This window comes from Calypte anna, chromosome 7 (genome assembly GCF_003957555.1).
Source record: "Calypte anna isolate BGI_N300 chromosome 7, bCalAnn1_v1.p, whole genome shotgun sequence".
Taxonomy (NCBI): Eukaryota; Metazoa; Chordata; class Aves; order Apodiformes; family Trochilidae; genus Calypte; species Calypte anna.
Genome location: NC_044253.1, coordinates 38,951,420 through 38,966,921, shown reverse-complemented (window position 1 = coordinate 38,966,921; position 15,502 = coordinate 38,951,420). Strand labels below are relative to the sequence as shown.

General features: G+C 44.8%; 1 protein-coding gene across 2 annotated transcripts in view; it reads right to left on the bottom strand.

Moving 5' to 3' along the window:
- GLS (glutaminase) overlaps positions 1-7,150 on the bottom strand; it is a 60,984-nt gene extending 53,834 nt beyond the window's left edge. The window contains exon 1 of one of the 2 annotated variants that reach the window (XM_030454618.1): positions 6,743-7,150. In XM_030454618.1, coding sequence (XP_030310478.1) covers positions 6,743-7,089 — 347 coding nt within the window. In that variant the 5' untranslated portion in view covers positions 7,090-7,150. The remainder of the gene's footprint in view (positions 1-6,742) is intronic. The other variant, XM_030454619.1, reaches the window with a different exon arrangement.
- Between the last annotated feature and the right edge of the window lie 8,352 nt (positions 7,151-15,502).

Sequence of the window (15,502 nt, the reverse complement as noted above, 5' to 3'; positions counted from 1 at the left end):
GATGATACCTAGAGATTTTTTTGGAGCAGATTCATCACGTTTCTCTCTTGCTGTTACAGAGGACAGACACATTACTTGCACAGAGAATAAATTATTTATAAGACTCAGAGACCTACGTGCCTCATAACAATGCTGTAAGAGCACTGTTCCAGAGGTGATGAATGTGTATTATTTTCTTCAAAATATTCCTGGTTTTAGGAACTCCTAGGAGGAGTCCTGAAGCCCTTTGTCTTTTTAGAAGCTTACCTAAGCCACAGTGGTTCCAGTGAAAGGCATCTGCAGCTCAGGACAGTAATCCCGACCAGCTCAGGCACCAGAAGCTGCACCTCTCACCATGTAAATTAGCAGGGTAAATTAATGTGCAGTGTAGGTACATCTTTAATGGTCTCTATATTTATCAGTGCCTCTCTAAGTATTCCATGTGTTAACTACTTTATTCTCTTTATTGCACCATCCCCAATTCACATCAAACCTCCCAGATTAAGCATCAAGAGTCCTCCTAAGAGAGAGAGCTGTAAACTTGACAGCTTTCCTTCAAAGCTTTATCCTCAGAGTTTCTCCTGTCTTTGATATTCCAAAGCACCCAGCAGCACAAATTTATACCCAGTTCTTTGTGCTTCCCCTGCCAGGACAGAAGTGTTGCACAGATCTGGCACACACACTTCCCAAGTGTGAAGTGTGCTGCCTGTCTGTATTCCTGGATTCAGGATCCATTCCTGTGGATCAGTTCCTGTAGTCCCCTGAGGTTTGCTTCTGGACACTCAGTTCAGAAAAAGTCCATGTCCAGCTGCTTGGCATTAAGAATAAACTGAAAACAGCCCTCAAGTGTAGACAGAAACTAAGTAAAATGCAGTCTTACATGATTTTCACCAGCAGTTTTAAAGTTTAATATTAATTAATATTAATAATGATATATAATATACTTATATAATATTAATATTAATATTAATCTAATAATTATTGGCAATACTTTGTTGTTCTATTGTAACACGTAGAAGTTACTGCCTGAAACTGGAATTTACTTATTTTTATACATGTATGTACAGGTGTGCAAAAACCAGGTCTTAATTCCAGTCATGACAGCTTCAACAACTTCAGTAATTCTAAGAGTATCAGTACTCAGAGCTGTAAATACTGAAATAAATACTGCAAAGAAGGAAGGCCAATGCAATCTTCCAAGCTGATGTTCATGCCCCCTCCCCTCCCAAACCTGAGCTTACTTTAGCCCCAAACCAGGTCAGATTTATGATAATTTTTAATAAAAAGCTGATTATATCCAAATACCCTTTTAAATTTAAGACGACCTTCTCTCTCCTTCTCTGCTTTCCTCGTAACCAGCAGGGAAAACGAGCAGTAAAAATCTCACTGCTCATTTTGCTATTTATTTATAACACTCTACTTCCATACTCAGAACAGAAGACAGCTTTGTAAGCCAACAGAACTTTCCTTGTCTTCCAGTCTGTATTTTTTTTTAATTTTTTTTTTTTTTATTTCAAATGATGCTGGCTGACTAATGCACAGACAGGCTGGCAATTCAACCAAGACAAACGCTTGCAAATACCTCAAGCAAATTACTGAACACACTTTTTTTTTTGTAAAGAAAATTCAAGTTTTATATTCTGATCTTTGGAGCACGGTGTGTCCAGAGAAGCCAACAAACCCAAAATTACCAACATAACAATTACAGCTTCATTAACAAATCAACTACAGCTCCATCCTTTACCTGCATCCTAACTCTCTACAGCTAAGCAGTTTTTCAGGGTTTTTTTTTTTTCAAGTTTTATTAAGCTATGCTGAGGTAGGTAGTAAACACCCCTAGATTTGCCCCATTTTACACTGAATATTTAACCAAGCTTCCCAGACTCTGCTCCCAGACTCTCTACTGGTTTGCAGGTCTGACAGAGGAAACTCCCAGATTTCAGACAAAACCAGCCTACAAACACACCTAGACATTTTAACTGATAGGCTACATATCTAAAAGTCTCTGAGCTATTACTCAGAATTTTACAGCTGTTCCAAATGGAGGATTTGTACCTGGAACAGTGCAGAAAAAAACTTCAGCCATCTGACATTTTTACCAATGCCTCTCTGTAAGATTTTTCACCTCTTAGCAGGGATGTGCACCTTTCACAGTATGAATATTCTGTCTTGACACAGTTTCTGCATCTTTCACATCTGCTGATTTTCAATATTGGGGCTGTCAGCCTAATTTAACAAAGGATCTGCACTGACTGCCAAAGCAAAGAGGATGGCATTCAATATATTTACAGAAAATTGCTCTGTGTCAAACAGGCCATCTTTTGATAGAGTTTATCAGCTAAATAGAGGTGGAAAGGCTTGCTCTGCAGTTTAAGAGGTCAGTGATGTCAGTAGCTAATATTTGCTTAACCTAAAAGGTATGTTTTGGCACCATGAGCACACTTAGCAAGATAGTGCTGTTCAGCACATGCTGTAAAAGCTGTTTTTCAAGCCAGAGAAACTGAAGTTTCCATAGTGGAATTAAAGTGGAAAATCCAGTTTATTCCATTTCACGATTAATGACACTTATTTTCCTTAAAAAAAAAAAAAAAAAGAGAAAAAAATTAACCACCAGACTATTACACAACCAGACTTCTTCAGTGGCACTCTAACCTCTGGACTGGCATCCTGGCAGATGCTCCAGACTGCTCTTTGTATTTAAAGAAAAAGAGAATGCAGAAAATTCAAGCACAAGGACTTTGCAGTTCCCACCATTCCTTCTTTCAGCTCTCCTTTTGCCATCAGTACATTGCTTCTGCCAGATTCCATGGAGGATTTCACAGTAACAAAAGATGATTTATCATTTCTCTAATATAAGAGAGATTAAATTCCAAACCCAGTGAAATATTCCTGCTTTGTGCTGCGGGATGCAACTGGCAAAAGGCAGAGGAGGATTTTCAGAGAAACAAAGGACATGATACCACTAATAATAGTACCAGGATCACTGTGAACCATAGCACACCAGTTACAAAAATAGGAGGTCACAACCAAGGGCTGCAAACCACAGTCAGTAACTGCTCTAAGAGGCATCCTGAAGAAGTTGTCACCATACTACAGAAAACTGATCTCCAACTGAGAGACAGAAACACCCCTCAAGTCACCACCTAACTCCACTTGCCAGCTCAGACACTGATCTCATCACCAGTGCTATGTAACCATCTGCTTGACAGTTTCCCCAGGTTCAGACAGAACTACATATTTATATATTTTACATATTTATATACTTAGACCAAAAATGGACACAGTAGATGTCAAAGCACCTATGGTAAAAAGAAGAACTGGTGCTTCAAAACCTCAGAGGAAGTTCAGTCCAACAAAAGCACAGTTCTAACAGGTTTTTAGCATCTCTGACTAGGATATCCACACCCTGACAGGAGAAGTTTAAATTATCTGAGAATTTTAAAATTAATTTTAAAAGGTATCTCCAGAATCTGTAACCTACCCTTAAAAAGGAATGCTACCACACCTTGCCATTCTTAAGAAAAAAACAAAACAAAAACACTTCTATTAACCATGTTGGTATATCCCATATACTGGTACTCATCACTATTGCAATTTAGATAGACTTTAAAAATCAATTTCTCAAATTTTGCTCCTCCCCCTCACCTTAAGCAAGGCTTTTGTAATTTAGGAATAAGTTACACTGAGATAAACTGTTTGATCCTACTACTTGCCAGCATAAGACATCAGAACAACGTGCACTTACATTGGAAGTAAAAGTAAACAATACACAGACAATTAAAAGTATAAGTAAATACTATTAAATATCATCCAAGTCTGTAATTCTGGACTATACTAGGTTATTGTGCTTTAACTATTTGGGCATGAAGACAGGGATGATTGCATTTTAATCCAAAGCCTTCATTAAACAAAATTAGCAGTCTCTGAGTACTCTCAGTTTAGGCTCAATTTTTTTTTTTCCCTTTCCAAAATACAGTAAGTTTCAGGTGGACACCCAGAGGGAAGGCTGGAGAGCAGGGGTAAGGAGGTGGTGGAATATGTTTAGGAAAAAAATGCACAAGGGGATCTGGTTAAGCAGCAGGATAATAGGTATATTCCATCAGCTACAAGACCTCATAATTTAGTCCCTTTAGGAAGAACTGAACTGCCCCAAATTCCAGTGGATTCTTTGCATGGAACATCTTAGGTTTTCACTTGCAACTCCTGCTCTCTGTACCCCAGGACTGCTAAGGAAGAAAACAAGCAAGAAAACAGAGCTCTTTCAACACCAGAGGCTATTCCAGTATCCCAGAACCACCACCTCACAACCAAACAGGAAAAAAATAAAAATAACCACCCCAAAACAAACAAACAAACAAAAAAGCTTAAAAAATTAAAACAAACTATTGCCTTGCCAGTTGGGTCCACAAAGCATCTGCCAAATACCACTGGAACATTATATAGTGCTGGATGGCAAGGGGCTGGCACCAGAGGAACACAGTCTGAGCCCAGCTGCCAGTGGAGCCCAGAAACCTCTTTTGAAGAACTCCCCCCTTTTCTTCCAAATCCTACACTCTTACTGTAGCAAGGATTTCCAGATGTACCACACGATTTACAAAGGCTTAAGGAAGACTTTCCTGATTCTGCATGAAGAAAAGTAAGAATCAAAGTATCCAGCTAGGGTGCCCCAGGAATTCCTGCACTGGAAAGAAACATTTCCAGCTTCTTCCTTCTTCATGACTGTATGCTTTCTGGTTTATATAATTGCTCCTTGTTCATCTTGCAGCAAGGCTCAAAGAACAAGCATCTGACTTTCAAATACATCCTTTCAGCAGAAGCTAAAAATGATTAAAAGCACATAACTGGTTTGTGACTACACTGCTTTACCAGACATGATGGAAATCACAGGATTTACCTAATTGGTGCTAGCTACAGGAAGCTGTGATAAGAGCTCAGTTTCAGAAAATGCTACCTCTTTAATAAATCACCTTTTCCACATTCTCAAAACCCCTTCACAGTCGGCATTCTGGTTTTTACTAAGTTTTTTTTTTTGTGTGCTACTGTCCGTATTTCTCGTTGAAAATGGAAGTGTGACCTTTAGAAACCACACCTGCTTGAGTCACAGCTGAATAATTTTGGGGTTGTAAAAAATCCTGTATAGAGCCAACTCAAACCAGGAGACTTCAGTTCTGTTGAAGAATCAGGTAAATATAACAGCACGCATGTGAGTGGGCATTACATTGCAATGGTTACATAACTCCACATACGTGCATTTATTTTTTATTTTTTTTTTAAAGTTTGGTAGGAGAAATTACATGTGACGCCTTTAAAGAAGACCAGATCCCATTGGAACAAAAGGCTTGAACCAAGCTGAGCAGCCAAAGCAGTTGGTGGGAGATAGGGAAGCAGAACAAGATAACTACTTTCCCCAAACTGCCATGTTGAAGGAGTACTTCATGCTTAAAAAAAACAACACAACAACAACCACCAAATAAAAAAACCACAACTCAAAAGCAGAACTACTAAGAAGCTAAGGGCTGAGGCCTTCCAGAGTGGCCTTGTGGAATCTTTTCCATACTTCCTCTCAGCATTAAGCTTTGCTCAGGGTTAAAACCAGGTACTCTTTTCTTGGCCTCATTTCCTCTGTCTTTTGCTTCCTTTTTTTTTTTTCTTTCATCTAGGTAACAAGCAAAAGTACAAGCTGGGTTGGTTTCAGATTTTTAGTATGTTGCCCCATAAATCCTGCAAAGAAGACACATGGGCTTTCCTCTCCAGGAAAGCCAAGGGGCATATTCCAAACACACCCAAAGGAGCTCCCCGGGTCCTCATGGGTTTGCCAAACTTCCTATAAAAGGCTCCCAGAGATACTGAGCCCTGCCAGGTCCAAACAAGCAATGGACAAAGTGTCAGACAGAGGGATGAGAAATGAAGAAGAATTTTCCAAGACCTGCTTAACACTGAGGACTAAAAGAGCAGAGTGCTAAGGAAAACCACCCATTTATCCCAACTTTCTACTCTGTCCCTGGTGTCCACTCCTGATCGTTACCAGGGGACACAAACTGGAGCAGATACACCTGTCCTGACCAACTCTTCTAGGAATATTTCAGTTTCCTAGCGCAGGCATACAAACATAAACATATAAAGCAGTTTTCTTGCTCTAATACCTGCACGTCAGGTCACCTCGGGACAAATCGGGACCTTTTGACACCGGGACAGGTTCTGCAGCACCTATGAACATTTGTCCACCCCACCAGCTGGTGCTACCACCTACCCCTACCAGCTCTGGACACAGACACAAGAGAAGCAAGGGCTACAAAACTTCCGAGGCAGAACCATACACCTGGTCCCTCCATCCAGCACCTTTAATAATTCATGCACCATGACGCAGGTTTCGCTTCTCCTGGAAAATATTTCGCGCAGGTAACAGGCTTGGGAACAACACCGCACCGAGGCGGGATTATCCCAACTAACACCTCACCCACAGCCCCACACTTCAAGGGAAAAGCCCCGAAAGGACCTCGGCGGTATTTCCACCACCGCACCCACCCGTGGACAGACGGACCCAAAGGCTGTGTGAAAAGCGATGCCTGAATCCCGCAGCTCCCTGCCCGCCCTCCGGCCCTCACACCTGCCGGAGGAAGCTACCCCCCCACTCGCAGCCCGCCCGGCCCGGTTCGGCCCGGTCCGTCCCCCTTCCGCAGGCAAGAGGCGTGCGGGAGGAAGGCGGCGCTCACATGGCGCCTCCGCATCCCCGGCCCGGCCCCGCCGCCCCCCTCGCACTCACTTCTCCCCCCCGCCTCCTCCTCCTCCTCCGGCCAGCTCCTTGCCGCCGCCGCTGAGGTTGTTGTTGTGGGCTCCCTCGGCGGGGGTCTCTCCGGGGGTCGCCGCCTGCGCCCCTTTCCCCGGTTCCTCCAAGGCTCCCTCTGAGCGAGTGCACAAGCCCCGCGTGGGAAGCGGCAACCCCGGGCCGCGGCGAGAAGCGGGCGGGCTGGCCCGCCTTAAAGCGGCGGCCAGAGGCGGCGGGAAGCGCCTGGAACCGACACCGGAGCCCGGCGGGCCGCCGGTGCCCGCTCCCGGCGAGCCGAGCAGCAGCAGCTCCCGCAGCAGCGCCGAGCGCCAGAGCCGCATCATGCTGCGCCACTTCCCTCCGCCGACTGCCGGGGCCGCCGGCCCTGCCGCGACGATCGCGCCCCGCCGCGCCCGCCCCCTCCCTCACCCCATTGGCCGCGGCCGCGTAACTGTCAGGCACGCCGCGCTCTCATTGGGCGGGCGCCACGTCAATCCCGGCGCGCCACGCCCACCTCCTGGGCCGGCGGCCAAACGCCCGTGGGCCGCTGGGGTCCGGGCGCGGGAGGCAGCGGCGGAGGGGGCGGGAGGGGCACCCGGGGAAGCGGGGACCGGGGCGGGGACCCGGGGGGGGGGAATCCGGAGGGGCGGAGCGGAGCCGAGCAGCGGGTCCGCCGCAGGGCCGGGCGGTGACTGGGATCGGCGGCGCGTAGCGGGCTGGGGCCGCCGCCCCGCACCGAGGTCACCCCGCCCTTCCCGCAGCCTCCATTTTCTGTCCGCCTCGGTTCTTCACGGGGATGTTTGAGTAACCACCGCACCCCCCTGCCCCACCAGGAGGCCAGCACCTGCGGGATGGGTGCTCCGGGGGTGTACGGAACGCTCTTGATCTCAGTGCGGCTTGCGCGGGGTTGGACGCGGGATGGGCTGGGGTTTAGGTTGCCATGGATACGGGCGGGTTTGAACCAAATTGTAGGGTTTGAAGTACCACCAGCAGAGAGGTTGGTAGGGGCCACGGGCTGGATGCTCCCACCCAGCAGCCCTGGGCGTGCAGAAGCTACCCATGAAGGCCATGAAGGGCTTGGGAGACAAAAGCGTGTCAGAAATTCCTAGGGAATGCAGAAATATCCCCAAAATCTTAGGGCCAAACGCTGCTGTTGGTGTCCTGATCTCCTGGGGGGCTTCCACAGGGTTGCAGTGAAGGGGCCACTGCGTATCATAGAATCCTAGAATCATCTGGGTTGGAAGGGACGTCTGAGATCATCAAGTCCAACCCTTGCTCACCTCCAGAACACGCTGTGGGCCCAAGCATACAACTTCAAAAAACAGACCAAAAATAAAGTACCTCGAGGTCTAAGTGCATGGGGTGAGGCTTTTCTTCACGTTCACACCTTCAAACATGGAATCAGAGCCTGAAAATGCTGCTAGAGCTCACATCCTGAGCCTGGGAGCCACCGACCCATGGAAACACGATGCCAAGGACCACAGCGGGAATCGCAGAATTCCCTTGGTTGGAAAAGACCTTCAGGATCACGGAGTCCAAGCCTTAACCACTGGAGGAGCACTGGAGAATGGATGCAGGGCTTCAGCACAAGTTACAAATCTCACTCCCTGCAGATGCTGGAGCTTCTGGTGCAGCTGCCAGTGTGTGAAGCATCTTGGAAGTCAGGGATTTTGCAGGTCCTCGGTGAAACTTTTTCCTCCTGTAACCCAACTGCTAAATTTGTCCTGGAGGAGCACAAAGCTATACCAGGAAATTGTATCCCTTCTGGGAAAGAAGATGAGATCTGTTGTCATCCCAGCACATCAGTAATGCCAGCGTGGAAAACGATATTTAAACTTCCACTAACATTCTCACTTTAGAAACCATCATTTTCTGATCCTTCTGGTGTTGTATTACTGCTAAATTTCCCTGTGAAGAATTTACCCCTGCACTGAAGTTTATTTCTTCTGGTATATTTATCACACTGAGAGGAAGAGAAGTTGTAGTTCTGGATTAAAATGTGCTTTCTGCACACTTTCTTGGAGCTGTTTTACTCTGAAAATACCAATATTTTCTTCCCCACCACTTCCTAAATGGAAAGTTTCAGCTGCCCAGGCATAGTAAATTGCTCTTAAAGATCCCTGGAAAACACAGAGGGGTTTTTGTTACCTGTTTGAGATAATCTCTACAAACAAGGTATTCAGAATAGCCCTTGCTTATTCTTACACCACAGCACAATTGCCCTCAGGTGTTCCCTCTGCTAATAAATTGCCACAGCAGCCAGGAGAATTTTTGGGAGCCTGTTTGAAGGTTTGCCAAACCCTGTTTGGCAGGGTTATGAACAGATCATCCTCAGTGCAATCACACAGCACCTGCAGGATGGGCAAGGGATCAGACCCAGCCAGCACGGGGTTAGGAAGGGCAGGTCCTGTCTGACCAACCTGAGCTCCTTTTATGATCGGGTGACCCGCCTGGTGGATGAGAGGAAGGCTGTGGATGTGGTCTACCTGGACTTCAGCAAGGCCTTTGACACCGTCTCCCACAGCATCCTCCTGAAAAAGCTGTCAGCCCACAGCTTGGACAGGAGCACCCTGTGCTGGGTTAGGAACTGGCTGGAGGGCCGGGCCCAGAGAGTGGTGCTGAACGGGGCTGCATCAAAATGGCGGCCGTGGTGTCCAAAATGGCGGCTGTGGTGTCCCCCAGGGATCAGTGTTGGGCCCAGTGTTGTTCAATATCTTCATTGATGATTTAGATGAGGGGATTGAGTCCATCATCAGCAAATTCTCAGATGACACCAAGCTGGGGGGAGTGTGGATCAGCTGGAAGGCAGGAGGGCTCTGCAGAGGGACCTGGACAGACTGGAGAGTTGGGATGATTCCAACGGGATGAGGTTCAACACAACAACCCCATGGGGAGCTCCAGGCTGGGCACAGAGTGGCAGAAAGGGATCTGGGAGTCTGGATTGCCAGGAAGCTGAAGAGGAGCCAGCAGTGTGCCCAGGTGGCCAAGAAGGCCAATGGCATCCTGGGCTGGCTCAGGAACAGCGTGGCCAGCAGGTCCAGGGAAGGGATTCTGCCCCTGTGCTCAGCCCTGGGGAGGCCACAGCTTGAGTCCTGTGTCCAGTTCTGGGCCCCGCAGCCCCTCAGGAAGGAGATTGAGGTGCTGGAGCAGGTCCAGAGAAGAGCAAGGAGGCTGTGAAGGGATCCAGCAGAATTCCTGTGAGGAAGGGCTGAGGGAGCTGGGGGTGTTGAGGCTGGAGAAGAGGAGGCTCAGGGGAGACCTCATCACTCTCTCCAACTCCCTGAAAGGAGGTTGGAGCCAGGGGGGGGGTTGGGCTCTTTTCCCAGGCAACTCTCAGCAAGACAAGAGGGCACAAAGGGTCTCAAGTTGTGCCAGGGGAGGTTTAGGTTGGAGATGAGAAAGAATTTCTTTCTGGAGAGGGTGATCAGGCATTGGAATGGGCTGCCCAGGGAAGTAGTGGATTCTCCGTGTCTGGAGATCTTTCCAAAGAGCCTGGATGTGGCACTGAGTGCCATGGGCTGGGAACTGCAGCGGGAGTGGATCAAGGATTGGACTTGATGATCTCTGAGGTCCCTTCCAACCCAGCCAGTTCCATGATTCTATGAAGCCAGCTGAGAATCTGTGCCTCAGCACACCAATGGTTTTCCTTCCCACTGAACAAGGAAACTTGAAATATCAGTGTGGGATGTGTAATCCTGGCCCACAGTTACTTCACATACAAAAAAAAATGCAAAGTACCTACAGTTCTCACATACTTATTACCTTACCTGTTAACATTTCCTGGAACTAATTCTGGATTGCCATTTGCTAAATCTTTTTGGCAAGCAAATTACTGACTCATTCATCCTGCCACCCAACAATAATATTTCTCCTTGGGTTTAATACCATTATGTAAAAATACTCTAAAGATAGAAGTCCCTTAAGAAGCATCTTTTCCCTTCTATGCTGCTGTAAGACCAGAGACAACAAGCAGATTCCCAGTGTGTGCATTTGGTTGCTAATTGAACACACAGCTCTTCAGGTACTTACAAGGCTCCCTGCTGATTTTCAGGTGATATTTTTGGTGTTGCAGATGTGATCTTTCACGAGCCAGCTCTTTAGTGACTGACTTGGTCCAAAAACTTGTCTAATTCAGCTCTTGTAGTATAAGGGGGGGAAGAAGAATGCAAAATGTAACCATCTCTTTCAGTGCTCTGGTTTCTGTTGTGGGATGGGAAGAAAAGAGAAAGAAAAGAATGAAGAAAGAAAGAAAAAAAGTACTTCATTATCAAAGATAATAATACTTTCTTGAGAGTACCCCATGTTACACATTCTTGACCCTACACGAACTCTTTCATTTCACTCATTTCCTTTTTTTTTTTATTTTTCCTAACCTCATGTGCTATTGCTTTCTTCCTTTATTTAACTTTCCAGCATCACTCTAACATCAGTAATCTCACAACAATTCTTCAAAAAAGCTTCTCCAAAAACCCACTTCAAGACATGAAACCTCATTTTTTTTACTCCCTGGAAATTCCCTCGTGTGTGGTTTAGCTCCTCGGGGCAGAAAAAAAAAAAAAAGCAAAGTTGCTCTGTGTGTGGAACTGCAAATACACAGCTGAGGAACAATGCAAAATGATAAATATAGTTTCAGATTCACAAAGTTCAAGGGCAGCAGTGACTCATCCCCTATTCTGAGAACTTTTGCTGCATATTTCAGGCCAGCACTCCTTGCTCCTACTATGACTAAGCCTGAGATGTCTCACCCAGTGATTCTCTCCTCCCAAAGGCAGAAGTAGAACAGGGAATTTAAATTAAAGATGGATTTTTTATTTTTTTTAAGATTTTAAAATAAGAAATGTAGCAAGGGTAGCATCAGGAATACATCTATTTGCTTGTAAAAAATGTCATATACCAAACCAACTGATTTTTGGTTTGATCCAGGTGTTAGACTGGGTTTTCCCATGCCTCAGAAAAACCCCCTCTAGATTTCCCTCCTGAACTGAGTGGTATTGCTGATGTCTGTGTAAAGAGCAGAGAAGCCATCTGCTCAGCCATTCTGGGTTTCAGGTGGTATCCCAAGAGAAACAAATAAATAAATTAAAAAAAAAAAAAAAAAAAAAAAAAAAAAAGCAACAACAACAAAAAAACACTATAAAAAAATTTGGTTTCCAACAGAGTGCAATTTGAAATGGAAATTCCCTGTAGCTTTTTATTTTGAGCTGGTTACACAACAGGCAGCAAGCAGAAGCCCATGGTTATCTTTTTAATTTCCAGAACTATCCATGTGCCTTTGTAAGATGGAAATCATAAGAATTTAAGACAGTGTGGTTCTTCTATAAAGAAAAAGCAAAAAAATAAAGCCTAGTTACTCACTTTTGGAGTATTTCCCTGAAGCTTTATTGTAGTAAAATATTCCAACTATATCCCTCTAGAAGTAATCCATAATTGAGAGGTTTTTCTTTCTAAAAGGGGGCATAGCAGTGTTAATCTTCTAGGAGAAAGGGCTCTGGAATGGAAAGAGGTCTTCCCAGTTCAAGCACATCCACTGATAACAGCTTTCAGGGGGGTTAAATCCTCCCATCAGATCAGCAGAGCAGATCTCAGATAAGCAGCAGAAAATTAAGGATTATCTTGACTACAACATGAACTGTTTACTTTGCTATTTTAAATGGTTATGGTGGCTCCATTTCATTTTCCTGCTGGGGAATGCTTTCCAAAAAAGACCTGAGGAGCAGACACTGCAGTTCTGTCCCTGTTTGAGTATTCCTACCACTTCTAGCAGCCATTCCTTAAAATTTTATTTATTTCTTTGGGGGGCCTGACTCTCTGCACCTTTGGGTAGCACTGAGATACCAATTCAAATGAAACATTCCCAGTTGGATTGCCCAAACAGGTTTCTCTGAGCACAGAGGCATAACCTGTAAAGTCAAGTTACTATTCAGTCTAAGAAAATGAAGGTTAAAATGTTTGGGTGTAATAACTCAGAAAGGCAACAAGGAGGAAAATACTCAGAGGAATGATTTTCCTGTAAGGTAACACTTGAGGGAGTGACCTCAAGTGACAATGAAGAGAAAAAAATTCAAGATCATCTTCCCCATGTCCTGCATCAATGAGGCCAAAGCTCACTACTTGTCAGTCTTATTCCAGGTGAATATGGGCAGGGAAGGTTTAGTACAAAAGAAAGCAACAAAAATTTCTGGAGGATTTGCTGAAGCTGGCATGAGGAAAGACTACAAAGGCCTGAGTCATTCTCATTCATGATTAAAAGACAAAGTATGATTTATTTTCTTTTCAGTGGATGTGATGGAGTAAGCAAATAATGGAAGGAGGGTTATAGAGGATGTCAGGGGGTGAAATCAAACAAATGCATAAAAGCCACAGCACTGCAGTTTGATTTCAAAGAAAGAGAAAAGAAGATGAATAAAATAAAACCCCAAGTGTTTGTGGAATGATATTAGACAAAATGCTTCTTTTTTCACACATTTCCTAACCTGACTTTGGGGGAAGATGGTGTGCTACTGAAAAACAAGGAGCAGGAACAGTGTCTGAGGGCACAGTTTATTCCTCACTCTGATGGGGTGTCAGCCCAACCCTATGGCTTGGTTATCAGTATTGACCTCCTTTGTTAACTACCTGGAAACTAAATCATGAATTAATAAATCGATGGGTATTAAAGGGGGTAAAAAAGGAACTAGATATATTTAAAATACAAACAAACAGTGCTTCTATGTTCTACAGGCTACAATTCCCCACTAACTGTGCACTAAAACCATCTACTATTAGGTCTTTTCTGTCTATAACTTCCAAAAAAGGGAAACCAGGTGAATATCAGCATGCTCTGTGCCCAAATAATAAACTGAGTTTAGCTCTAATGTTAAAATTTGACCTACAGGTAACCTTGGGGTTTTGTTCTCCATTTCCTTGTTGCATCCATGGCAGCAGACAGATGGGGCCCAAAACCTTTTTCTCAACAGCATGGACAAATTGCTTTGCAATATCTGAAGTCTGGCCTTAATTGTTCAGTCCATTAATCACAATTTTTTTCCCTGCTAGTCTATTTCTTAACACCTTTCCTTTTTGCCAGTGAGAAGCTGGGCATCCTCCCTCTTGTGCCTAAGGAGTTATTGTGCTTTCCAGATGCAAAATTCTTCAGATATCAGAACATTCACCTTCAGAAGCCAACAACTTACCCTCCTGAGAAGTATTCCCTGCTGCATCCAGCACTCTGCATATTATTTGTGCTACAAGATTCCTAAACCATGGCTTGGAAATGAGTGGTGGCTATGCAGAAGCTTCAGCTTCCAAGGACACCCAGGCTCAGGAGCAGGGCTACCCATCCTGTGGGAGAAGACAACAAATTAAAATCAATCAAGCAAAACAAACTGGCATGGAAACTGCCTCCTCCTAAGCAGCAATCCAAACACTTCCAAAGTCTCTGACCTCCAGAAGGCTCCTCTGGTGCTCACAGAAACCACTCTGACCAAGGGCAGGGAAGAGCAGCAGCACCAACCCAAACCCTGCTACCCCTGAAATGGCAAAGAAGCAGCAGTTTCTTTCTGCCCTGATTTTTTTTTTTTTTTGGCACCTTCTCATATCTGTTCCTGCACTGAGGAAAGAGGAATGGGCTTTTAGGGGATTTTATTTATGGGATTTTTAGCCTTCTTTGACACCTCCACGAGCTGCAAGCCCCTTTGCAAGCTGCAAGACCTCCAAACAAGCTGTCCCATAGAGACTCAGGGAACCAATCCCAATGTGTTTTTTTTTTTAATTCTTGAAGGATAAAACCTTGAAGGAAGGTTGTTTTGTTTTGTTTCATCTAATTCTATCTTTATAGGAAACACCTAACTTTCTTCAGGAGGTGAAAAGCAGGAGACAGGGAATGATGCATCAGGGTGTTGCTGGTGACTGGGGACACACTACCAGCAGCACACAAGGAACCATCACACTCCAAGGGTATTTAATATTTAGACAAGGCCTTTTCAACAGTTCTGCAACAGCAGGGGCTGAAGATTTGCAAAATTGAATTCAAAGTATTAAAAAAAAAATAAATTGGAGCAATCAAGGTTGGGTATTAATCTAAATGCAGAATAAGCAGTTATTTGCCAATAATTAGTCTAGTGCTTAAATGAGTCTGTGCTCACCCTAACTTCCAGAGAAAAAAAATAAATTAAAAAATACTATATTTTTGGTACATTTGGAACATTTGTGAAGGTGTAAGATTTGTGTTCCTTTAGAGAAAAAAATTACTGCTGTCAGAGAGCACCTTCACATCATTTCTAGCTGCTCCACAATGTGTTTTGTTGTTGTGGTTTTTTTTCTTTTCATACGGGGCTTGAAACAACTCTCACTGATGTGAGGATCTGATGAAAAAAACCACACCAAAACAGATTTTCTACTTTTCAACCACTATTTTTAGCCTCCTGCATAACTTCCACTGCAGTGCTAGACCCGATTATGTGGGCTTCTCCCTCCACTGACTGGGTTGAGCTGCTGGAATTTGGAGCATTTACAGGATCTCTGCTGGCAAAGTCACTCATTCCCACAGACCCCCCCAAGGCTTGGCACCCCCCTACTTCTCCTGAGACAGCTGTTGAGATGCTGTAAACCACGAGAGTGAAACAACCTGGGTTGGGAAAAAACTGGTGAGCAAGAGCTGTCCTCTTGGAGAAAGAGACATTTGACATCATTAAATCTGGGAAAGGTGTCTGGGGGAGCTTTGAATGGGCTGTGCCATAGGGGTGGCTCAAAGGAAGAGCAAGGAGGCAAGAAATTGGG